The 27,586-nt window shown below is 37.5% G+C and overlaps 2 protein-coding genes across 2 annotated transcripts; both read right to left on the minus strand.

The window, feature by feature from the left end:
- Positions 1-11,198: 11,198 nt before the first annotated feature.
- Positions 11,199-22,369, minus strand: stx12 (syntaxin 12). The gene is made up of 10 exons (XM_084422705.1): positions 22,230-22,369; positions 20,450-20,638; positions 16,978-17,047; positions 16,788-16,887; positions 16,487-16,624; positions 15,776-15,819; positions 15,581-15,686; positions 15,262-15,334; positions 13,584-13,666; positions 11,199-12,180 (listed from the first exon to the last, which is right to left on the minus strand). The coding sequence occupies exons 2-10, from the start codon at positions 20,544-20,546 to the stop codon at positions 12,088-12,090; spliced, it is 804 nt and encodes a 267-aa protein (XP_084278831.1). The 5' UTR covers positions 20,547-20,638; positions 22,230-22,369; the 3' UTR covers positions 11,199-12,087.
- Positions 22,370-22,579: 210 nt separating this feature from the next.
- Positions 22,580-26,517, minus strand: trnau1apa (tRNA selenocysteine 1 associated protein 1a). Its single transcript, XM_084422704.1, has 9 exons — positions 26,126-26,517; positions 25,901-25,998; positions 25,720-25,819; positions 25,529-25,581; positions 24,778-24,909; positions 24,583-24,702; positions 23,674-23,845; positions 23,455-23,485; positions 22,580-23,255 (listed from the first exon to the last, which is right to left on the minus strand). Exons 1-9 carry the CDS (start codon positions 26,147-26,149, stop codon positions 23,077-23,079), a joined length of 909 nt encoding a protein of 302 aa, XP_084278830.1. The 5' UTR covers positions 26,150-26,517; the 3' UTR covers positions 22,580-23,076.
- Between the last annotated feature and the right edge of the window lie 1,069 nt (positions 26,518-27,586).

The raw sequence follows: 27,586 nt of genomic DNA on the forward strand, positions 1-27,586 counted from the left end.
AACTGAGCTCAAAGATACTGAAACGAAAAGAGGGTTTTGTTTTGTTTTGTTTATGTGCGCACTTTATTATTTTAGTTTGTTATTTTTCATAAATGTGTTTTCTTTCTTTGTATGTATGTTCCACCCTGTGAATTTAATACAGGTTATCTAAACTGTCATTCTGGTGTGGCATTTTTTTTCCATATTGATATTCAATTCTCAGGCTCTTAACAATTTAGCGTCTTCTGATTCTGGTCCAAATCATATTCATGATAGCCTCTACGACTACTTAGACTATTAAACCTATGTACATTATTTCTACTACTTCGTAATAAGGGTTACAGAATGGGATATGGAAAAGAGCTAGCTAGATAGATAGATAGATAGATAGAATGAGGTCATGGCAAAAGAGACCAAATATAAAAAGGGCATCACCCTGGGAGGATCAGCATCTCAGTACAGTTGATCTCCCCATGGTAAAGGCTGGAAACAGTAATGACGATTTCTAACCTAACTGATGCTCGGGTACAGCAACAGACGACCTAATAACAGCTTAGATCCAAAGGCCTTATTGTGTCTGCACCTTGTTTTATTTTTAATAGAGGGATCAAACAAATATGTAATTATTCCTAAGGTTAGCATTCCCTAGTGCATTCCAGTAGCTCACTATTATTATTCGCTTCAGAAAAAAGCTTTATCAATGTAATGCCAGCATATGCTGTGTCATGCCCTTCTGCCCTCTTCACAGCAGTAAAAAAAAACAAAAAGCACCAAAAAGTACCATGGCAATACTTTTTTGCACATATTTCTTTTAAGTACCTTGGACTAGCATATACCATGGTGGTACATGAATATTGCAATCCTTCAATTCTATGGTATATATCAAAGTATCATGGGCTTACCATTTGATACCATCACTGGACTATGGTACCGTTACAACACTTTTTTTCAACAGTGATTCATACAGTTCCTGCAGCAGTGGGCCAAACCGACACAAAACTGAGAACCTCACACAAAGCACTTAACTTCGTGACAGTTGATGAGGCAATGGATTCAGAGACTTAAGTGAATTAACTCCCAATGTCAAGCTTCTTACCACCCAGCAATTAATCAAGTTGCTCTTTGGCATTTGTTCATGAAAGACACATGGGAGTGGCTGATGTTTGTCTGACAACCAACTTTATACTTTCTCCTAAAAATACTGGTGATGACAACTCTTTGGACAAGAAGCATTTTTGTGGTTCTAATACATCTTACATAGTCAGCAATATTTTAACTACGACAAGAGACCAGGCACCGAGGACCAATATGTAGCTTTATTGCTTTCTTAAACTTTAAATGAAAGTTGACATCTATAGAACCATTGCAGTAAGTATTATAAATATTATATTACATAATTAAATAAATATTATATATACCAGTGTCATGAACTGTTATAAGAGTGATGTTACTGTTTACATTAAAACCAGCACCATTGTAACATTAACACCAAACTTTGTGAACATCTCTAAACTCAACTGTTTTTATAAAATGGATACTTCCAGCTCCAACATCTGAACGGATGATCCACATCCAAACATAAATACCTCAACTTGTGAGGTTTGTCAAGACAAAGACCTTCTTACACCAAATGTGAGACAAATCTCATCTGATCATTTTTTTCAATCAAAATTCACCGGCTTCCTTGCAACAAAAATTAATATTCGGTGTGAATACGCCTTACTGAAAGAAACACTTCACCATTTACAAATGATTCCATATGGTATTGTGAGGTAATGAGCAGTTTTCTGTTTGGGTGGTTGAGTTGTGACATATTAGTGTTATATTGTACTGGATTAAACCGTGTTTTATGTCATCATCACATGGTGAATGGATTGCATGGGAGCAGTTGAAGGACATGTCAGAGGTCGTCGGTTAAATCCTCTGAAGCGTGGTGGAGCCGAGTGACAAAACCAGAGTGGGCACCCAGGGGCCCATAGGATAAAGGTGTAACCAACATCTGCAACCCATTGCGCCCCCAATTATCCTCGGGTGAACCTCATGGAAAATACGACACAACCAGCTGGAATGTAAACACAACCCAATGGGAACTCCCATTTATTTTCTCTCTTGCGTGAGCAGCAAACTCTATTTTGTTCTGTTTTTCTTCATTTCCTCATTTTGCTCTTGGCTGTAATCGTTTTAATGTAGATAGACAGCACAAGTCCCTTTCATTAGCACATATCCCATTGCAATTATCAATCATGTTTCAATTTTATACTTCATAAGTATCAATCTTATGTTTAGAATCATACCATTGTTCGGCAGGCAGTACCTGATTCACTCTCTCCTGTTTTCCCAGGAAGTGCCAGTTACTGCAACAGTTGAAATGACGCAGTCTTTTCATGTTTCGTTGGTGTTTCTATTCAGGCTACATTGACTCTAAAATATCGAAACTCTCCACAACAGTGAACACATGTTTGTGTACACACTGAAGTCACACCACAGGTCTGCGGCCCAGCTGTCTCCAGTGAGGGTCTAGGCTTTAAAGACCTACCAATCTCACAGACACCAGCAGATTTATCCCAACAATCCAAATAAACTCCACATACCAGATTCTGCAGATCCTAATGATTCCAAATGCTGAAGCAATTATGGTGTATTGACAGGGTGTGAGAAACCATCATGAATCAGTTTAGTTTGACTAGACTGTGTTGTGTAACTAATAAACAAACCTATTAACATTCCCCCAAAAAAGAAAACAATGTTATTAGGCAGACAGGTAGTATGTTTTGGTTAAAGGGTTTTTTCATCCAAAAATGAAAATTCTGTCATTAATTACTTTGATGAATCATTTTGATGAAATCTGAGAGTTTTCTGTCCCTCCATTGATAGCTAACTATCCCTTTGATGCTCCAAAAAATCCTAAAATTCAACCTGTTCACCATATAAAGCAATTGTGTCTCTTCAGAAAAGTTTGGATTAAACCACTCAATTCACATGTATTAATTTTACAATCTCTTTATGAACTTTTTGAAGCGTCAAAGTGGTAGTTGCGTAGCTGTGAATTGAGGGACAGAAAACTCTCATATTTCATCAAAAAGATCTTCATTTGTGTTCCGAAGATGAACGAAAGTCTTACGGGTTTGGAACGACATGAGGGTGAGTAATTAAAGATGCTCTAAGTGATGTCACGTGTTTTTGAGGCTAAAACATTTTTTGTCACGTCCAGCAAACATCTCCTCACTATCCGCTAGCTGCCTGTCCCCTGAACACACTGTAAAAAAACGGGGTCTCTGTAGACAGCCCAGGCTCCACAAACGGCAAGAAAAACAAACTGGCCCAGCCTGGACCACGAAACATAACAAACAGTGTTCCAGCCAATAACCGACAAGAATGATTTGGGGGTGGGGGTTGGGGGGTTAGTGCGCATGCACATGAAGGGGGGTGTGGGGGTTGTGGGGAGTGGAGGAGAGAGAAGCATGAAGAGGGAAGTTAGCTAGAGGAGAGATGTCCTAACAACGACTAACGGGATGAGGAGGAGGGAGGGTCGAGCTAGCCTCTGTTTTGTTTGACAATACTTCGAACGTCAACAAGAAGTGACGTCACCCAACATCGCTTAGAGCCCCTTTAATAACAGAATTTAAATTTTTGCCTTGAACTATCCCTTTAACATTATGGGTATTTAAATGAAAGGAAAAGGGAGAAAAGTAATGATGAAAAATCCACAAACTGATTAAAGAATAATCATTAAATAGAGTAATTTAGTAAATGAACAGAAAAAAACATTACGTGGCACTCTGGAATCTTTTAGTACTACAATTATTCCTCAGTTAATATCTTTTCTATTGTTAGGGTCTGTTTTAGATTGTTGTCTTAACATTGTGTCAAGCAATATTTCACACTTATTTTGAAAGGTAGTTAGCAATGCTTTTAACCCTGGTTCATTAATAAAGATTTTCATATTTGTATTTAAAATGTAAATTGTTCACATATTTCCCAATGAATCAACCTTTCAAGTCAAGGTTTGTTGACTTTGGACTCTCTCAAGGTCTACTGTCCTGCAGAGTTTAGCTCCAATGCTGATCAAACTCACCTGTCTCTAAATATCTAGTGATCCTGAACAGAGCCCCTCTACTTGGGGTATCCTTCAAGGTTAACAAAAAAAAGAGTAATGCTGCCGTACTTTGGCGAGGAGACAAGAGGTCTTTTTTTATAGATGTCAATGGAGGAGATGCTTCATTATGCTATGTTTTTGTGACAGTAATCACTTAATTAACTGACAGTCTGTCTGCTAATCTTCAACATGTTTGCTATTAAACATCCAGTTTGGACTGATCTTTTTTTTTTCTGATATAGATGCTTTTTGTCATTTCTATTAATATCAGAGACATCCTGACATGAATTTTTCTAATTAACCTAATTTAACCTCTTCTCCTGAAATGTGATAATGTTACACTGTTACTTAGCTACTTTATGATAAATTGCATGCGTTTTTCCTCATTTGTAAGTCAGTTCTTCATCAGTTGTGCCAATCCCCAATGAAGGCTATGTATTCATGCACAGTATATTTCCTATATGTGCATCTAATGCTTTAGTTCCAGATTTTTCAGTGATGGTGTTAAGGGGTGTGCAGCTATGATTTAATTCAAGACGTCTAATTGCTTTGGTATAAAACCCATCACATGTGCTACTGTCCTGATGGCCATATTCTGCTCACAACAATTCACTGCAAAAAAAAAAGTCCTTGACTGAGGAAACATGGAGTCCCATCTAATGCTCTCTGTGGAGTCCCATTGCAGTCTTTCATCTCTCCTCTCACACACCCTTCCAGTGGGTCCATGATAAGACCTGTCAGAGCTGCAAAAATGCATGCCCTTAGCCAGTTTATGTGCCAATAAAAAGCACAGGGAGAAACAAGACATAAACGTTCTAATGAAAAGGTCTGGTCAACAAACCAAACTTCTGAAAGTCGCTTGTGGTTTGGTTATGTAACGCTGCAGCAGGAGATGTGTGCAGCTATACTGTTAGTCTCTGCACTGACTTCAATTAAAGAGAGAGAGAATGCCAAAACAAAACCACGAACGTACTGCTGGCCAAGATACAGATGACAGAGAATGTGTAATGTCAAAATATTGCAACAGTCTTTAAGGAACAGGCAAAAAAGCATGGAGTTAGTTAAATGAGACTTGCTAAATGCTAAGTTAATGAGGTTAAAGGTGCAGTAAGCTATTTTTTCCAACGCATGGAGGTGTGGAGGAGCTGAAAACGGAGATGTGAAGTCAGACACTTTCTGCTTCCCGTAGTGACGCTCGCACTGTGTTTGCATACTTTACCACAGCTGAAGTTAAATAAATGCAACATTTGTCACATACACAAACTTTTCAGAGACATTTTCATTCAATACTTTATGTACTGCTTATTACAGCATCTGTTTGTACAAGAATAAAGTTCAACATAAGCCTATTGGGGTCTACGTTTTTTTATTATCTTTTTTTACTTTGATGGCATTTGTCACAGTGAAATAGTCGGCGCTTTCTCAAGTCGGACATAATTTCGCCTTCCCCCTAACGAGTGTACACGCCCCTTACTGCTGATTGGCTACAAGTGTGTTTTGGTGCTTGGTCCGATCCACTTTCAACTACGTTTCTCAGAAATCGCTTTAAGTGTGTTATTTCAAATCCAAAAATGAAATGCAATGATTGTTATCAAAACAGGTTTCAAACACCGCTATTGTTCAAAAGATGTAGCTGTGTTTTAGAAAGCTTACCGTAGTTTGTCATTGTGACCATATCCTCATCACCTAACACCGTAAAAAAGGCCTCAAAAACAATACGATTTGGAAGTGATGTCATGCTGCAATGCTACAGGTCTATAAAAGTCACACCCTTGCTGGATCCAAATATTTCTGCACCTTCTTCACTAAAGAGAGGTAATATGATACCTCTCCTAATAGCGTGCCGCACGAGTGCTATTTTTAGACCGCAAGGCCGCGTGACGTCAGCAACGTAAACCGGAAGGGGGTCAACATAGAAGCGCGCTCGCTTATGATTCATGCTAGTACTGCTTGTTTTCTGCCGGTTATCCCTCAAATAAGAACATGCCGAGTAAACACTGCTGCTATGGAACTTGCAGAAACGACTCCAGACACTATGACCGTCCACATATGAAGGATGTATTCTTTATTCGTTTCCCGAAGCCAAAAACCCAGAGGGATAAATGTGAACGATGGGTCAACTTGTGCGGACGTCCAAAAGACCAGTTCAATGCATTAAAACATTATTTTGAATGAATGAACAACTCTCTCTCTCTCTCTCTCTCTCTCTCTCTCTCTCTCTCTCTATATATATATATATATATATATATGTATATATATATATATATATATATAGTTAACGTTACTTGTAGGTGCTACTACTGCCTTGAATGACATGTATTTATCATATGTAGGCCTACTTTCTTAAAATACTCTTATTTAAATATGTAAGACATGTTCAGCCTCTGCCTTTTTCTAGCAAGCCTGGTCATGCTACAGGTAGGTCCTAGATCTGACAGATTTACTTTTTCTGTAGTAAGGAAACAGCCTTAGGGGGGAGGGTAAAATAATTGAGAGAATTTAGATTTGATATTAATTAAAAATTAAGTGTTGTTGGTTGTGACCAAGTAGCATTAGCGATCGCTAAACATAAAATAAATACATTAATAATAATAATATAAATTACCCCCAACAACTGTCAGACGTAAGACAACCAGAGGACATAGTATATATGACAGACAGGACATAGGGTGGTAAAAGATAGCTTGTTGAAACTGCAAAATGTCACTGTCAGTGGCGTAAGGCGATGTTTTTTGGGGGAGAAATTCTGTCGATAACAATCTACCTCTGGATCAGGTCGGCTTTTTTTCCCGTCTTTTTCAGCCCTCTACACTCAAGCCATCTCTTCAATTGAATATTTGTATGTTCTTCTACTTCTATACCAGTGAATTTGGCACCGGGGACATCATTCTCGGACAGAGTTAGCAGGTTTAGCTCAGTAGACATCTCGTCCGTAAACTGTTTACATGCGTCTAGCATGAGCATATATTCTTGTTCTTTTTTTCCATTGGAAAAATGTATATGAATGCTTCTTGTTTGCTGATTGGCTGCAGTTTGCATTAAAGTTTCAATGCCAAATTTCCATTGTCCGTTTATTTCACATTCATAAATATTTTTATTCACATGTTGTTGGTTTTTTTTTTCTCCTTGTGAAACTAATGTTGATGACTGGCCCGTCGATTGAGCCTGATTTCTCCCAAGATTTGTTTTCTCCATTCTGTCACGCGATCATCCTGGGTCACGGGTGTCCTTCACTCTGGCATCGACACACCATGGACCCTGGGTGCTTCAGCAGCAGAAGGTGTGAGCCAGGCCCGGACGAGAAATTCTCCCCCTCTGCCGCCCCCAATCTTCAAGATCTCTACCCAGAACCACTTCGCCCCTCTTCTCGAGATGGAACGCAACGCTGTGGTCATCGGTGACTCCATAGTTTGGCGTGTCCTGTCCACGCTTCCTCAGCTAAAGGTAAGGTGTGCAGTCACTGCTTTCCTGGTGCTCGTGTTCTCCATGTCACCGCGCAGGTACCAGCGATCCTGAGTAGTGACAAGCGCATCGGAGCTGTCGTGCTGCACACGGGGGTGAACGACATCAGGCTGCGGCAGACGGAGGTTCTGAAGAGGGAGGAGACTGATCGAGACGATATTCTGCACATCACTCGCGACGAGGATCATTGTGTCCAGACCGCTTCCAAGGAGGACATGAAAGGTTCAGTAGATTATTTGCTCTAAATGAATGGTTAAGGTCATGGTGTAATGAACAGAAACTGCTCTTTGTAAATAATTGGAATCTTTTCTGGGAGTGACCTAGGCTCTATCGTGCTGATGGCCTGCACTCTAGCAGAATCGGAGCAGATCTTCTGTTTGACAATATCTCCGAGACGCTACAGACCATTATGACTAATAAGTCAAACCTCAAATCATAGTCTTTGTTCTACCCACTTAATTGATAATAGAAGTCCGTGTGTAGTACACCTATTGGACAACGTCAACAAAGCATTGATTGTCACAGATTTTAACATTCAGATAATACAAATGATGCGTTAGGGGTTGCGTTTACAGATTTACTAAACCCCTTTTGGGGTCACGCAATACATCACTAGACACACTCATTGTTTTAATCATACACTAGATTTAATTATATCGCACAGAATCAGTCCTACTGATATAGATATTCTACTGCAAAGTGATGTCACTGATCGCAACCTTGTAACGTGCAGACTGCTGATATTTGCCATAAACAAGGCACTCCTGAACACCCTTCAGAGTCAGCCTGCAACCTATAACAGGATTCTTCAAATCCAAACCTAGAGGGTCAGAGGGTCCGACGCAGAGAGTTTAGTTCAAACAACTGAACAAACTTAACTATCTGTCATTTTCTAGTAACTATCCAGACCTTGATTAGCTTGTTCATGTGACAATTGATTAGGGCTGAAGCTAAACTCTGCAGAGCAGTGGCCACATACGAGGAACCCTGACTTCAGTCTCGTGGACTTCACAGATGTGCATGAAGAAGGCCACAAGACTACAGGTACACGTCAAGTGCAGATTCACGAGTTCCTTTGCCCATATAATCTTTAAGCTAATAAGGTTAAGCGTATTTGGCTTGCTGTCCGCAGTGGAGGGGCTCGTGGAAGCAGCTTCAACTCGAGCTTAGATACCCCCCAGGTGGGACTACTAATGCTCGGATGATGAGTATGGTAGCAAGATGCCTAAATGATGTTGGTGGAGTTGGGGAGGTGGAGGGATGCCAAAACAGCTGATGCCAGAGCAAGGTGAGTGGCTGCTTATATGCTTATTAACTGCTCTGGCAGTTAATTGAAAGATTAGATGGGTTAACTCCTCCCGAAATTACTTTGCGAACTTCACGTAAGTTGTGCTTGGCCATTATTATAGTCAGAAAGATCAGACTAATTGGATGCTGAAGAACCCATTTTCTTTCATGCCACTTTTTGACACAACATACTACTGGTTCATGTTTCCACTGATTTGGTCTGTTGTGAAAGCTCTAACCACCTAGGTCACGGGTTCCCTTGTTAGAGACCAGCAATGTTTTGTGGCCAGTTTGGAATCAGGATTTGGGCACCCTTCCAGGGTTTTTGTGTAGAAAAGCACAACTCGGTACGAGAGGAACCGACTTCTGTACCAGCCTTCTGAAAAGCGGTAAGACTACTACGACAACCCAACAACTTTTATTCTTTTTTATTTTTCCAGACGTGAAGAAAATATCTTTTTATCATACATAGTATTTGGACAAGTTTTATACCCGTGTTGAACTAGAATGGATTGTGAAGGAGAAAGCAGCCCTTGTCTGTTTACTACCTTAGAGGAACTTCTCAGTCCTAAATACTATGTACTGACCTTCCAGAAAAGACAAGCCTGATGTTCTTGGTCCACTCACTGAAAAAGATCAAAAAAGTGAGCACTCTGGGCTCATGGTGACAGCTCAGCTGGAGGTTTGGAGCCAGATTAAGCAACAGATGCACATGAGGAGAGCCGAATATCAAAGTCTTGAACCGTATCCATACCTATTATCCAGCCTGATGAATCCCACGCCATTTCCAGGATTCGTTTGAGGATGCAGCCCAGCTATGGGGAGCATGAAATGAGGGACATAAGCAGTACTGATGGGAAATCTCAGACAAGGTTGAATAAGGTCTTCCCTGTGGCAGACATTGGTGTGTAACCAAGAAAGGAATTTCCCCTGCTGTACCGTCCCTTCACAGGCCCAGTATTTTGCCTCATTTGAATGTTTTACCACGTTCATAATTGCTAACTTTACATGACTTGACATATGGCCATGCTCTTTCGATCTGTGATCACGTTCATCCAAAATAATCACATTGGACATACATAAACTGATAGTTTGCAGATTAATTACTTCTGTTTTTTTGTGAACGTCATAATTCACTGACAACAAAGAGCAGCATAACACAGCATTTATATAATAAAACTCTTGAGTGTTTTCATAACCATCAGTTATTTGTCTGCAAAGGGCAAGCTGCTCCTTGGCATTAACCGCTGACTGTTCCACCACAGAATGTGAGCAACACATCCATCATGATTTCTGGGTTCAAGCAGAGGCTCAGTCAGACTAATATCGAGTCAGATGATGAGGAGAACTAAAGGTTAGTCATTTTGTTAAATGCCACAGTTTATGCATGTGTTTTTAATTCTGAGAGTTATGCTGATGCGACTATTTCAGGCCCAGATGAAAGCTGAACTTTGTTGGAAGGAGTTCAAAAAGCATCACATTGGTAGCAGTTTACTTTGTAACAAACTACATACATAAAAGTAACAATTCTAAATAAAAGAGTGCTCAACACACACACACAAACAAAAGACTTAGCCAGTACTAAGGGATATAGCTTCAGTAGAGGTAATGTAAACCCCCAAAAACTTGTTTAACACTGACATCTGCTGTTGAGTCTAATATTTCTATTGTAAGCATGCATGTCTGACTGTACATAGCAACTACATTTTTTTTTAGTGAAACCTTGCTGACACAAGATGAGGGAATTGATATGAGGTTACCATAGTTGTCGGAGTGGTTTTAAGCACTTTTTGTGCAGTTGCTATAATTTACCCACCGGTTGGTTTTGGGTGGCTAATTTTATTGCCCATCAGATGAATATCCCGGATTAAGTATTATCCCATTACATTTACAATTACATTTAGCAGACGCTTTTGTCCAAAGCGACTTACAATTTAGGACTAAATTAAGCGAGTCATCGTGAAAAGGCAAAAACAACGCAAGAAGTGCTCAAAATACGAATAAGCCCGATAAGGGAGGATTAAAGGAAAAGTAAAGAATTTATTTTTTATTGAAACCTATCCTCATGTCCTATCCAATTGAAACCTATCCTCATGCCCATAGCAAAAACAATGTGGGACTCTAGTTGCCCGGCAAAGTTTAATATTCTGCTATTTTTAAAGGTAAGCCTAAAGGGTAATAAAAGCCCTAAACTTTAATTAGCCCACACAACCAAAGCCAATCAAAAGACTGCAGCGAATGCTGGGCTGATATACCGTACACTGTGTACTTTCTGAAATATATAGCACGTCCTGACTGGTCACGCTCACAGTGCTCATTTCACCACTGCTAAATGTGGCTAGAATAATTATAAAAGAGAATCAGGAAGGCAGACTTGATTAAGACATGTTTCTTTACTCATGTACTCATAGCAGTCATATAAATCAATTTTAAAAAAAGAAAAAAAAAAGACATTCATTTTTGCATGTTCTAAAAGTATGGGTGCAATTCTTTTTACATAATTTTAATGTACTGTGTAGACTTTTCATGTTGAAATATACAAATCTGTTTCAGCCATAATATTGATTACAAGTGCTTATACAACACATTTACAGCTATATGATTAATAGACCTGTATAATAAACCTATGCTTTTACATCAGTAACAGTATTGAAACTGAAGTTCAAAGATGTTTGAGCTTTAGGTATCATTGCTGCTTCATACTTGCAATTCATCTGGTCTACTGTTATATGGTATCAACAACAATGCACGATTAATTCTGCAGCTCAACTAAGCAATTTGCTGTTAACCTTTGGAGTGACTTGAAAACTTTGACATATTTGAAATGTACATTATACAAGACATCTAAAGCCAAAATTATATTACAGTAAGATGTAAAAACAAACAATTCAGTCATTAAATGCCATTTTACACCTTATCTCAAAATGAAATAACCTGGTTTTATTAAGAAATGTAAAGTAGTGTTAGTGCTAGAAATGTATCACAAGAATCTAAATATAATCTTATATCACTTTTTTTTTTCCACCACATCCATGAGCTAATTCCTTCTTCATTACGAACTAAAGGGCTGGAATAGAGAGGCTAGGGAATGTTACATTCGCTTTAGCCACTTCATACTGTTTCTAACCCTGCAAACAGAGATGGACCTACAGGTGCTGCTGAGAGCCACTGACCTCCCTTCACATGTGGATGGTATTGGATTTGCAAGCAAGAAAATAAATTAAAGAAATGAGAGAAAGGGGGGAAGGGTAGAGGAAGGATCTTCATTTGGAATACTGCCAGATAACAATGCTGATGATGATGATCACTACGGAAAGGACCACTGCCAGGATACACATCTTCTTACGAGACTTTTGCTACAGTGATGGAAAGAAAATATTGTCATTATCATCAAATAGAATGTATGCAACATGCATAGTTTTAGATACTGCCATGTTGCTACATATTTTGTTATACATTAACAAACAGTCAATAGTAAGTGAATCCATTTGCCCTAAATCGAAACTCTAATTTACATTAAAGTTTGTATCAGATGTTCCAGGCCTCCAGACAAGCACTGGTGCCACTAAGTTCTACAGATGGTAGAGCCACCTGATTGGGTGGGGGGGGATTGTTAATCACTAAAAAGAGCACTCTTTACTTGCTTTCTGTGAGCACTACTTGCTTTTCATTAGACTTTGTGACTTTTCCTACTTCATACTTCAGAACAAAAGTGTCAAACCTTATCAAAAGTTTATTTCTTGATGACTTGATATTTTATAATATAGATTTCATAATATCTAAATATAAATTTAAAAGCATAATGTATGGAAAAATTGGCTAATAAGCCAATACGTGCTCCTCTACTGCCATCTACTGGTTATAGGCCTAATTTATTTGGTCATCACATTAAAATTACATTTAAACTTGATAATATTAAGTGCTAGAAAAAGTGTGAAGCACTTGAAAGTCCCTGAAAAGTGCTTGAATTTCACGCTTCGGTTGTACGAACCCTGAAATAAATTATGTAAAAACATTGGACTATTTCTGCCACAATACCATGGTTACAGTTAGCATTACTACATTAAATCTATGGCGAATGTTGGTCATTTGTGGTATGAAATGCCTTCTTTAACTTGTTCATTCATGGCACAATTTTTCTCACGGTTTCCACGTCAGTGCTATTTGATCTGATTTTTATGATTTATAACAAGAGACTTGCACTCAATTTGAATGCTTCTCAATAGGTCTGGCAGTAGCAGTGTTAATAATACTGCGGAGAATTCAAACGCTTTCTCACTTGATCTCCCAGCACTGTGTAGTAACAGTCACGTGGTCGAGATCGGCCCGCAAGTACCTGTTCTGAGCTCGCGCTGCGCTGTCTATTATTGGTTCAATCTGATAAACTGGCTGCGCAGCTCAAATGAGTAGCGTGGTTTTGTTCCGCTTTAATTTTTGTTGGCCGTTTCTCATATGCAAGCTCTTTTCAGCAACGTGGGCAACGTGGTGGTCGCGCCAGTGTGACCTCTAACAAAATTTAGTCGCACTGGCAGGAAAAAGGGTTGCAAAATGCAACCATTTGGTCACAGTGTGGAGCCCTGTGTTGTCCTCCCAAAGTGACTTAGTGCATATGCTGAAAAACTCAAAGACACAGGTGTTCTAACTGAGAATGCATGTATGATATTTAAAAAATGCCATAGCTGTCTTTATGTGCGTGTGTGTCCGTGCGTGCATGCGTGTGTGTGTGAGAGAGAGTGTAATGCTGTAGTTTTTACTGTACCTGATACTGAGCTGCTCTCTGTAGTTGCTCAGCTCCTCTCTCCACATGCACTTCTGCACTTTCCACATTAGCCTCTATGCTATCTGTAACCACACACATTTACTTGCATTTAGATTAGAGATTACAAACTGACAACCTGATGTTAAACATACTCAGTTTCCATAATTAACATAAAAGATATAAGTGTATTTCATGATTCAGATGCTTTGACAGTGGCACACACGTGGTTGATGTAAATCAATATGATCTTTATAGAAGTATAGAAAACTACTTGCATAAAATGCATATAATTATCAGTTGTCACTCTATATCGCCCAATAATACAGCCATGGCAGTGACACAAATTTTGTGTTTCACAAAGTTTGCTGCTTCAGTTGTTGTGTGTTGACTAACAATGTTTCTAGGTTATTGTGCAGAGTGATCAAATGCATTTTAAATAATTACAAAGAGCTTCATTGTGTGTTATCAAGGAGGGCAGCAAAGAAGCCACTTCTCTCCAAGAAAAACATCAAGGATAGACTGAAATTCTGCAGGAAGTACAAGGGAGCAGTTGATTGGACAGCAGAGGACTGGTGTAAAGTTATTTTCTCTGATGAAGCCCCCTTCCTACTGTTTGGGACATCTGGAAAATCGGTGAATGCTACCATGAGTCCTGTGTCGTCCCATCAGTGAAGCACCCCGAGGCCATCCATGTGTGGGGTTGCTTTTCATCCAAGAGAGTGGGCACTCTCACAATTCTGCCCAAAAACATTGCCATGAATAAAGAATGGTATCAAAACATCCTCAAGAGCAACTTCTCCTAACGCTCCAGGAGCAATTTTGTGATGATCCATGCATTTTCCAGCATGATGGAGCATATCACAAGGCAAGAGTTGGCTCAGGTGGCTTGGAGATCATTACATTGAAATTTTGGATCCGAGGCCAGGCAACTCCCCTGATCTTAATCCCACAGAGAAGCTGTGGTCAGTCCTGAAAAAGGGGAGTGGACGAGCAGAAGTCCACAAACTCTGAGCACTAATAAGGCAAGAATGCATCACCATCAGTCAGGATTTGACATATAAGCTGATTTCCAGCATGCCAGAGTGAATAGCAGAGCAGACAAAATGCTTATTGTTTTCCAGTATAACTTAGAAACGTGAAAAAATGATCTACAAATGCTGAAGAAGCAAACTTTGTGAAACACAAAATTTATGTCACTGCCAATTTGGCCATGGCTGTAAGTCTTAATAAGAGGTTATTTAATTACTTCGTTTTATGATCATAGCTCAGAAGGTTTTATTGTAAGGGTCAAAACATAATCTAATGATGATAGAGATATGTACAAATAAACATTACTCAAAACCTTAGAAATGTATAGGTTTAACCTGTTGATTTCACAACAAATTTCATGGCTAATATCCTAAAAGTTCTTTCATCAATTAATCACACATCATGTCACTCCAAACCCATATGACATTAGGTCTGACACTTTTATGGTGCTTTTGCATCCTTGGGACAAAACATGGGACAAATCAGCCAAAACGTTTATCAAAAATTCACCTTTTGGTTCCATGGAATAGTCATACAGATTGTGTGATTAATACATGAATAAATTACAGAATTTTCATTTTTGGTTGAATATCCCCATTAAAATAACAGCAGTGTTCAGAAGTATAGATTAAAGACAGACTGTCCTCACCTATCATTTCACCCTGATCATGGATCATCACAGCAAGATCCTTGAAAATCTGATTCACATCCAAGATGTCCGACTGCAATAACAGATGAGGTAATGAGCAAAATTACAGATGACAGCACAAACACGTAACTCTTCACAAAATAACACGTTAACAGCAGGTGTAAACAGGGTAAATGTAGTGTATAATGACAGCTACAGATTGTCCAAGTGTCTAAAGAGGTTAGTTTGCATATATATGTGCAGCATCTTTAGTTTTAAACTGACACTGAATAGGCAGAAAAACAAAAACAAAAAACAGGCAGGAAAAGAGGAAACTAACCTCAAGTTGTCGAATGGCAGTTTCTCTTTCTTTAATGAGCTCCAGGTCCTCCTCTGTTATGGCCACATCTTCTGTCTGTATGGTGGTCTTACCCCAGTCCTCATTACTGCACACACACACAGACAGAATGTTTTCAACTGCTATGCTTTTGACTCCGTGCTGGGAGCTCATAATCAGGGAATATCTGAGACATACTTATCAAAGGAGACGAGTTGCTCTTCATGACCTCCATCTTCAGCCTAAAGTAAATCACAACACAAAAGCACTTCAACTCAACAATACATACTGGAGAATACTTTATTAATATTTTAAACATCAATAACATAGGTCAGCATCAGCAACTCATTTTACTGAGTCAGTATATTCTGCACACACAAAAAAGGGCAGAATTATTTTTTTCCACTGATTATTGTTTAAATGGTGTAAAGTAGGTGTACCATACCACAATGAATGATTTCACAATGTTTGATCTCAAATATTATCATTTATTTAGTAAAAGACTTTATAGAAATTATCCATTTTAATAAAATATTTGTGTGTAGGGCAAGAAATTAGCTTTTCCAATAAGGAGCAATATTTGCCCCTTGAGATTGATTTCTAGGGCCATTTTTTACCTTTGTAAGGTAATTTTTATGATTACCTTATTAAATGTACCTGCTCTTGTTCATTTTGATGACATTTTTTGCCCTGAGTCCCTGTTAATTTCTAACCCTGTTGTAAGGTATTTTTGGGTTCAAGTTATCAACATTCTAACGTCAGGCTCTATTGCAAACAAATGTAAATGTAGTCGAGCCTGTTTGCATGGCGATCATGAATGGCAGTGTCACTCAGGTTTCTGCCCTGACTAGCTACCTACGGAGCTAATGTGGAAACATTATTCTTAAAGGACCGATAAGTATATCTTACAGAGAGGCGAGACCCTGCTCGGGCTCTGGCCACTGACTCCTTCTCTTTCTCCGCGGCTCGACGCTGCACTGCTTGGAAGTTGTTGAGAGCAGCAGAGAAATCATTCATCAGCCGGTCCTTCTGGATTTTCTGCTGTCTCTGTTTAAAGATGAAAATCAATGATTTTAACCAAACGATTCAGAAAATAGATTACTCAATAACACCTTTAACTGACCTTTAACACCTTTAATTTTAATTTCCTTAGGCTTCATGTGAACATTACTCTGAAGGTTAAAATGTGAGCCTGCACATTCAAACGCACCTGTTCAGACAGGGAGACAGGTAGAGAGAGTACGCCAAGGTCTTTCAGGTGTTTGTTGGTCTCTTTGGCCAGCTGGTTTGTGTAGTGCTGCACCTGCTGACTGTATACAAATCACAAATACTGAGAATACAAGTGCACAAGAGGAACAGGAAGTGCACAGCTATAATTAAATCAAGAGTTAAACACTCACAGTCTCTCACGCAGTTCACTGGTGTCTTGTTTTGTTCCCAGTTGGTTTACCATGCTCTTGATTTGAGCCGCTAATGTAGAAAAAACACAAAGTTACTCTAAAATCAGGCTGTGTAGAGTCAATGCAGGTCTCTCACAGAAGACAAATAGGGACAATGGTGTAAATCTATTTTACAAATGTATAAATCAAATTTCACATCAAAACAGAAATACAAAACAAGAAGAAATATTATTTTGTGCATGGAGAAAAAAAAAAGTAAAAGCAAAATACAAAATGAGTCCATTAGTAAGAAATAAAATCCCATTTAATTCCCAATTTAAAAAAAAAATAATAATTTTGAAATTCTTAATAAAAACAATCATAACAAGAGTTCAGAGATTAATCAAGAATGACTGATTCACTGTCATTCAAAAGTTTAGGGTCAGCAAGAGTTTTTTTTATTAATATTTTTGATCATCAAGGATGCATTAAATTGTGTCAGTGAACAGTGACAGTAACATTTATAATGCATTTATACTTTGTAAGACTGGCTGATGAGAATTCAGCTTTGACATTGCAAGAATAAATTACATTTTAAAATATTCATATAGAAAATTATATAATTTGAAATTGTAATAATGTTTCACAATATTACTTTTTTTCTCTATTATTTGATTAGATAAATACCTTGGTAATAAGCATAAGACTTCTTTAAAAAAAAAAAATTCAACTTCATAATCATCTTTCACTTCAGTTATTTGTTATTTTCCACTTAATTTTCATTCTCATTCTTAAAGGGGTCATATAATGGTACATGCACTTTTACAAGTTGATTGTACTGAAATGTGTGTTGGCAGTGCCTGTACACAACCATCATAAAATGATAAAAATCCATCCAGTGTTTTTTTTTTTTTAAATCTTCTTATATATGTTTTCCCCCATCTCAAATCAAGCCGTTCGACCGTGTGACGTCACACGGTCGGACGCCCCCCCACGATTGTTGATTGACAGCAGCGTTTCAACACAGACCCGTCCTCGCTCGTGAGCGAGCTGTCAATCATAGTCCGCGCGGACCGGCGCGGTCATTGTTGATACGCTGGAGGAGCACTGTCTATGAGCAGAATGGCGTCTAAGCGATTGTGGTGTTCTGTTCTTGGGTGTAATAACGAACACAGCAGTCATTTTGATGTTCCTAAATCCGAACCGCTGAAGACGCAGTGGCTGAGTTTGTTTTCGAAGGGAATATTCCCCACGATCAACGTCAATGCTTTCATGTTTGCGCGAATCATTTCACACACCAGACTGCTTTACAAACGAGGGTCAGTATAAAGCTGGTTTTGCTAAGAAGCTGCTCCTGAAAAAAGGATCGGTACCAACTATTCGTGTTCCTGCTGCACCTCCAGAATAACTGAAGTGAGTGTAACGTTTTATTAACCTTTATATTTATATTTATATCAATCTTTGCAAATCGCTTGCACGCTTCACGATGAATGCGGCTGTTTACACTCAGGGTACATTACGGCATGTTTTCTATGTACGACGTACTCAATATAATTCATAATCCCACGTTTATAATGAACAACGCGTTATGGTTATTGTGTTATTGTTACAAACGGTGTATGCACAGAACAGAGGGGCGGGGTGAGCAAAACTCATTATCATTTAAAGACACATGCACTTAAACGGCGTGCTGAAAAAAGAGCTGTTTTTGACCAGGTAAAATTAGTGTTTCCTTACAATACTAATGAGAATTTTTAATTAACAAATTACAAACTTTTAATTTAGACCCTAAAGAATCATATTAGCTTGTACAAAAATGGCATTATATGACCCCTTTAAGCCAGAGGCCCACCAAGCCGATGGCCAGCCGTCGGCCATTTTTGAGCATCGGCCGACTTCGATTTTTCGTGTGTTCTGCACAGAGTGTATGTGTTTGTTTTGTGTAGAATCGGCGTCAGTGAGAGAGAGAACTCTTCACTGGCTGTTCAGTTTGGCGAACAAATCAGTGCACAAGAATAAGAGAAAAAGTGATGAAATCATGACACACTGACAGAAGGCTGATTTAATTCATTTTAAGTCACCTTACCTGAGCATTCCAATGGGCAAATATTTTCATAATAACATGAGCGGAGTGAGCAAGCACTGCTTTGTTTATGATTTGGTTTGTATATCTGCAGTCTTAGTTTCGCTTTCCCTTTTTGAGTGACGAATATAGACCAATATAAATGCTTTAATAGACAGTTATCTCCTTTAAACGCAGGCGCAGAACGTGCGTGCAAGCTGACAGTTGGCTGTAGTCCTTTCGTTATGTTCAAGCTAGGGCTGGGCGATATGGCCAAAAAAATCATATCTCAGTATTTTTTGGTTAAATAGCGATATACGATATATCTCGGTACTTTCTACGTTTTTCTATTTGGATAAAGAAAATCTGTAATTATTTTAAATTTTGATATTGAAGGATATGGAAACAAATACAGTGAATGTAAAGTAGGCTATGCAATTATGTGCAAAAAGTTGGTTAAAATCACATTACATTCTAACATTACAATCTAAAAACAAAAATAATCCTTTTGTTTTTAAATTGACTAAAGCCTAAACTAAAAATGAAAATAAAAACAAAAGCTCAAACTAATTATATTAACCTGCATTTGATTACCCCATTATAATGGTCACTTTCATAAAAATATACTTGTAGGTTTAAAATTCCACATATGGCACATTTATTGTCTCCAACAACAAATATTTCAGCAATATGTATATTTTAGTCATAATTATTGCCTCACTATTCTATTGTGCTCCGTCTGTTTGGCGGCGCTCATTCACGGAAGCTTGAGGTTTAGCAGAGATTCACTTGCAGAAGGCTCATCCTCTCCTGATAGTGAAATGGACATTTGTTTGACTTTCTAACATTTACAGATGGAGAATATACCTGTGAAATGTAAGTTAAGCACTGAGAAAAGCACCACATCTCAAACGCATTAAACAGTATTTATCTGTCAGTCAGCAACAGTATCTGTCAGAGCATCTGACAGGCCAAGCTGCTTTAAACTCATTAACTATATCTTATCAGTTATTTTGAAGCCCTTAATATAAGCTTGTTTAAGACAAATTGTACTATGTACTTTCACTGCAGCATTCCACATAGTTTCAAAAAAGTATATCGATATATCGTACAAACTCGATATACCGCCCAGCCCTAGTTCAAGCACAGATTTTTTGCCCCGACGCATGTGACGCGAGGTGACAACACAGTCGGCTTACATCAGCGCTAGTTCTTTGCCGTCGGTTTGGTGTGTCCCTACCTTTATACACAACATGCATCCTTTAATGGTTTTATGCAGACCTTAATCATCATGAACCTTTCACTATGTTGTCAAATTTATCTGATATACTCCCTGGTGGTATCTTTAGATTAATTGCTACTAACTAGCACTTTCAGATCAACATCACACAGTAATAACCGACACAGATCCAGCAATCTCCAGATACTCACTGTTCTGTGTGATCTTTTGAATGTTGGAGCTGCATGTCTGAATGAGGCTGATGGAGTCTTTTGGTGGGACGCGCTGCTCTGTCCTTCCATACGACATGACTGCAGGATATTCTGCTGGCTCCGATGGATGTCTCGGGAGAAAGGGCGGATGAAACTACAGCAGGAAGTATATGTCAGTGCCTAAAAATGCTGCGGACAGAGAAACAGCAATTATAACATTACACGCTATAATGCCTTATCATTGCAGCCACCTTGTGCCTTTAACTAGTATAAGGAACAGTGTGTAATGTCACCTTACATGCTCGGTGGCAGTGATGATAAGAATAGATAACCAGATAAAACACAACATGATATTAAACAGCCCAGATCACAGTACGAGTGTGTACTTTAAAGCCTACAAACTGTAGTACATAATGCCTGAATAACTTTCGAAAAATTTAATGAACAGTCTCACACATGAAACACATTAACATGATTAGGGATGAAACGGTTACTGGTTTGATGAAAAACTATGACAAAATTCACAGCGGTTATCCGTTCCTATTTTAATTATCATTAAAACCGTATTTGATTTCCACAATTTGAAAAAGTCACAGTAATACTTTTTACGTTTTGTTTTGTTTTGTGTGAAAACATGGTGGAAGGAGTAAGAGGTTTTACAACCTCTAGCCTACAACTTTTGAAAACCTTTACCTGCGAGTGCTGAGGGAAATTATATGAATGAATGTATGAATGAATAAATTTGTCTTCAGAAAAGTTTGTTCAGAAAGTTTTTGTTCAGACCAATGCGAAAACCGGGCCGAAATTTTATGCACAGATAAAATACCTATAATCATTTATCATACCTTTTATTTGAAATGGTTTAAAGGGTGAAATGGTTTTATATACATTGTTGTCACTTTTTTAAAGATGTAGTATGTTAGAAGTTATGTTTAGAGTCACCCCACCAACATTTTTAATTAATGTAAAATTCATCCGTCGTTGTAAATGTTATTACTTTAATGTTTAATGCAAACAAAAACTGCATAAGACTGAACATTAACAGCACATTATATCAATAATACTGTGATCGTTTTTATCTCCATTATCATAATATTAAATTTTCATAGTTTCATCTCAAAACATGATTTAGACACAATGTAACGTTAGTGTTAAACTGCTTACTCATATTGCAGTCAACAAGTATGTTTCACCAGTATCAGTAAAAGTCAATTTATAGCACTATTAATTTATAAACGATTAAATACTTAAATAAGATCATGATATATGTAAATGAACAGCATAATATTACATAGAACACTTAAAGAGGAGGTACTAACAATGAATGGTCATTTACGTTATTTTACTAGTGTATGTGTCGTTTATTTATTTTCAGGTGAACATAAAACTATGTTAAAGAGAAACTGACACCAATACAGTGAAAGCTAAGCTGGTGAGCTAGCCTAAGTTAACTAAAACACCTTTAATGACGTAAAACACCGCTGGAAACTTTTGTTACATTATAAAATGATTAGGTTTTATTTATAAAAAGTCAACAGACTGGTTTACTCTTAAATACCACAGAAAACTACAATTCAAACAAAAACCCGTTAAAGCACAAAACAACACCCTAGTATTAGCATAAATATACTGACACAAAAACATCATAATGCTGCATTATACCATTCGCATTTAGCCTAGTCTGACATCTAAAGACGCTTTCATGTCCATTCCGAACATATATTAAAGCAGTCATTGCGTTGTTTTTATTAATTCTGAGGAATAAATACAATGATCTTACTTGAGTTCAGGGCCGCTCCTTACTCGGGACTTCCGGTCTGATGCACTTTGTACTTCCGCTAAGGGGCAGAGCTTTCAAGAGCACGTGATAGCACAACTGGGTACATAAACACACACACACACCAATATCCTACTAGACTGGGATTTAAAGAAATAAACAGTAAATAGCTGAACTAAAACAGTAAATAGCTGAACTCTAAGCTAATAAAACCAATGTACAAGTCTTTTTCTCAATCTCGTCAAATTTATATAAACGACCTTATTTTATTGAATCTTTTATCATTATTTATTACTACTACTGATACTTTATTGTTGATATTTTATCAATCTCTTTGTATTTTTTTTTCTTTTCCTACATGTTTTGTTGTTGTTGTTGTTGTCTATACTTAAGCTTAAATACAAATAAATAAAGTCAGTAATCAACATTTGGTGCCAAATTAGCAAACACCTATTGGGTTATTATTGGATTTATTTGGATTCGGTTTATGCATAAAGCTAGATGGATAAAATATGTAATACCTTAACCATCTTTTAATGGAAAAACCAGACATTGCTGTTTAAGCCAAAACTTATTTCAAGTTATTTATTTTACTAAACTTACTGTTTATTGTACACTTCCAAACAAAAGAACATGGCAAAACAAACCAACCTGAATTCATTTAATGTATACACTTCTACAGTGACATTATAAATCGCATACAGTACTGCACATAAGCTGCATTCTTAAAAAAAAAAAAAAAAACCATCAACTAATGTTATTTTAAGTCATCTTCGTCCTCGGTTACCTTAATAATGGATTCTTTGTAATATAAACAAACAGTTAATGTGAACAAACAAGAGCAGTATACTCAGTCCATATCCTCATGTTGATAAATTGGTTCTGGTAGGTAACAGGTAACACTACAGGTGACCCCGTCCCATGATTCCGGAGGCTGGAAGAAACAACCCATCAGAGCACTGTAAAGTTCCTCACTCTGGTCCATAAATCTCTCATTTGCCTCCATCACATTTATCTCAGAATCTGGATCTACAACACAGAGAAACAAGATGCAAGTGTAATACACCCCATGTGGTGAAATAAAGGCTTTTATATAGTGTAAACTATAATTTGTATGACATCGGGTTACAATTAAAAGCTGTGATTAGTGCTTTTGTGGAATATTGAATCCAAAGAGTAAAACAAAAATAAGTTAGGTAACATGTCCAATATGCAAATAAAAACTTACACTCTAGGTCATCATCTTCCATCTCTTCACCCTGTGATTACAAAAACAAATTTATTAGATAAAAATACTGAAGACAACTTATACAATCTGATAAACAAGCACCGCTGACAGTAATAGGAATAGAATTTAATCTACACTTAATAAAATGTTGCTGATTGGTTCAGGCACATTTGGCATGTCCTAAAAAATCGTGCACAAATCATATCACATCTACTGTACCTGTAGGATGTTTTGGGAAGGATTTAAGTAGTTGTAATCATAGTTCCAGTCATATGTAGACGAGTAGCTGGAGAACCCTGGGTAATAGTACTGGTTCAGATGTGAGTTATGGATATTATAGCTGTCTGCATGGAGTTGGCCATTTTGGTTCTCAGACGACACTTTCTTCTTCCTAGAGGAGGGAAGGATTAGAAACATTAATGTCAACTTTTTTGTGAAAACAGCATTGTTTATACAGTACTTGAGATTTGATCAAAACACTAACTTATAAACGTTGGCACGCAAGCCTATTTTGCTACGGACATTAACGATACCTTGCTACACTTTACACTGAGTAACGCTTCTTTTCATATACCGTTCCAAAGTTGGTGGTCGGTAAGAAGTCTTACGTTCACAGAGGAGGCTTGATCAAAAATACAGTAAGAACAGTAATATTGTGAAATATTGTTCACATTTTAAACACATGTTTTCTATTGTAATATATTGTAAAGTGTATTGTAATGATAATAATATATTTAAATGTATTCCTATGATGGCAAAGCTGAATTTTCAGCATCATTACTCCAGTCTTCAGTGGCACATGGCTTCAGAAATCATATGATGATTTGATGCTCAAGAATTATATCTTACTATTATCAATGTTGAAAAGAGATTTATTTTTTTGGAAACCATGATACATTTTTGACGAGCAGAAAGGTCAAAAGAACGGCATTTATTTGAAATCGAAATATTTTATAACATTATAAGTGTCTTTACTGTTACTTTTGAGGAATTTGTTACAAAATTCAAACTGACCTCAAACTTTTAAACGGCAATGTGTTTTTTTATTAGAAGCGAAGTTTGTGTCCAGAAGGAAAGAAAAACAAATCCAACCTCATAACATAATTTCCTATCATAACAAATACTCACAGTTTATTTGCAGCCAGACTGAGGCGTAAATGCTTCTTCCCGAGTCCAGAAGCACCCTGGAGTTCTGCCAGAGCCTGTCTCTGCTCTCTCTCACTCTCAAAGCTCACAAAGCCACAGCACCTACAAAACAACAGGAATCAGCAGAAGGAAATGAAGAGGAAAACATTTGACAGGAACTTATCCATCAGGTCTCACTTTGAGTATCCATTGCTGTCCAGAACTATCTTCCCATTGCAGCAGGATGAAAAATGAAAGTTAAAGAACTCATACAACATGCCATCATCCACGTCTGGGGTGAGATCCGACACGAAGAGGGAGAAAGTAGAGCTGCAGGGAACAGCAGTAAGTTTTAATGAATCGCATCGAGTTACCACATCTATAGCAGTTTATTAACTTTCACTTAATTGTCTGAACTCTATTTTCACGCATTGATAGTCTACTGTTGTGCCTGCACTGGACATTTTCATTATGATAATCCCTGACTGACTTTGATATTCCTGAGAGCTGTAAATTAACTGTAAACCCCAAGATACTTCAGGGATCATATCATCTATTACACAGCAATTGTTTTGCTTTGGATTTGTGAATAATAAAAAGCACAACAAATAGAACAGTAAAAAATATACTCAAATTAAACCTAAGCTCAAAAGCTTTTAGAAGCTGCATGTCAGGTTTGAACAGAATTACTGTTCATTTTGAAATGAAGAATTCTGTTTGTAGGTTTATTGAAGCTGATTTTGTTGAACACTATTCTATACTCATCCTTCACAAACAGAGTCTGTAATGATTTATTTTCATCCAAGCCTTCTTTCTGTCCACACAGGATTTCTTTGAATAGTTATTTGCTTGCAGCACTATATTGCACCAGTCATTTAAAATATTTAAAAAAAAAAGCAAAACATTGTATGGTAGTCCACTCATAAAAAGGAAAAAATGCATTTCTTACCAGCTTTCACCATGTTTCCCGTAAGTGGAACGACTCAGCTTGAACCTCTTTGGCTGTAAAGAGTGCATTTTAATTTATGGTTATGATAGAACAGTCTAACATTAAATTTTTTATGAAATGTTCTGCAGTCTCATATTTTACAAATATGAACTGGTCATCACTTAAAGTGAGAATAAACAGTGAATGATTACAGGAGTGGCACCAGGTAAAGGTTTTCCATTCACTTTGCGGAGGCATCTCTCTACTGATGTCTCATCTCTCAGCTCCACAAAGCCATATCCTGCCATTTTCCTGAAGAGATCAACAACATCCTGACACTTAATGATAGACAGACAGATGGATAGACAGATAGATAGATAGATACATAGATACCCTGTTTTTTTGTCTCGGATCAGTCTGACTCCTATCACGGTTTCTCCCATATGAGCAAAAGCTCTGTGTATGAACTCTTCATCCATGTAGGACTCCAGCTATCAACACAGACACCACGAACTTTACAGCCAGATACTTTTAGCGTAACATTCTCGTTTTAGTACAAACTGTAAACACGCAATAGAACACTTATAGAGAGAGATGTTATAAATTTGCTGAACTCACGTTGCCCATCCAGAGGCTGTTCATTTTGCGTTCGTGTAATTTTTTCTGTTCCTATTGTTATTTTTTTGTAAAGTGTGTTTACATTACCGTAGAATTATTGCATTTTTATTTCCAAACAGTCGCTTCTTTCTTTCTTTCTTAAGTAAAGCCAGGTTGAGTTACTCGCAACACGTGCAAATGTTTATAAAGAAGTTGTCCTGTTGTCAGACGGCGCCATCTAGAAGCGAGAACCAGCACAGACCACTAAGTAAGACTGAGACAACTTGTCTAATTTGAAGTTAGAGGTATTGGAGACTGTTTTGTTCATAATATGCATTTTTCGTTGAACGCAGTACGCGCATGCGACATTCCCGCCCCGCCCCATGTTTGTTTGTGGCTGGCTGATCGACAACAACTAAGCCCGGGAAAGCTGAAAAGCGTTAAAGAAAGAAAAAAAAGCCCAAGTGAGAAATGAGTTCTGTGCATCACTTTCAGGTATGTTCACAAACATGTGAAACTTTATATTGTTTATTGAGGGTAATGGGTGAGATTTGACCACTACCACGCATTTGCCTGACTTACTACTATGTCATGTACTTTCATTTATTATGTGCTATCCATTGCGGTTTGAACCATATGGTAAATAAATATTCGTAGGGGTGTCTGTCACGATTACTCGATTAATTTCGATAAAATAAAATAAATCCTGGATTGCCACCGGAAGTGGCGCATTCCACGAGTCACGGGATGAGAGTCCACGAACTGCATTACACGTTTTCCAAGGCACGATGTAAAAATCAATATAGCATAGACCAGTGCTATTATTTATAAACCTACACAGGAGAATGCATCAATAGGTAAAACCCTTGCTCTGAGTTTGCATGTTTTTATGTCCACTTGTTTTTCAAGAAATACAGTGGCTGTAGTATTTCTACCACAAAGTGACCAAATATTAAAGATTAAGTGGACATTTTTAAATGTTGTATGGCCAATATTAAACAAGGATTTGATCATGCTGTTAAGTGTCACAACAATCACCAGGCCAGGCCAATATACATAAGTTGATATATATTACAAATATTTATATTATGTATTTATACCAATTTAAATTGCCTCATTGTTATTATATGTATTTTAAGTCATCTAAAAGGGTTTTGTTCAAAAATAGGTCTATTTTTATTACCACAAAAATATTATGATTACTTTTGATTGTCCAAATAATCAACCGATTACCAAAATAATAATAATTTTTAATATAATTAATAATATGATTAATTTTGTTTGTATTTTATGTTGGGTAGAGCTACAATTGCAAATAATAATAATAATAAAAAAAAAAAAAAATAAAAAAAAAATATATATATATATATATATATAGGCTATATATTATTTTATTATATATTTCACAACAATACATTTCTGCTTAAGGCACACATTTGGCCAGCAGCAGCCCTGATCACCATTGTTGTGTTTTGAAAGACG

Source organism: Rutilus rutilus (genome assembly GCF_951802725.1).
Source record: "Rutilus rutilus genome assembly, chromosome: 11".
Lineage (NCBI taxonomy): Eukaryota > Metazoa > Chordata > Actinopteri > Cypriniformes > Leuciscidae > Rutilus > Rutilus rutilus.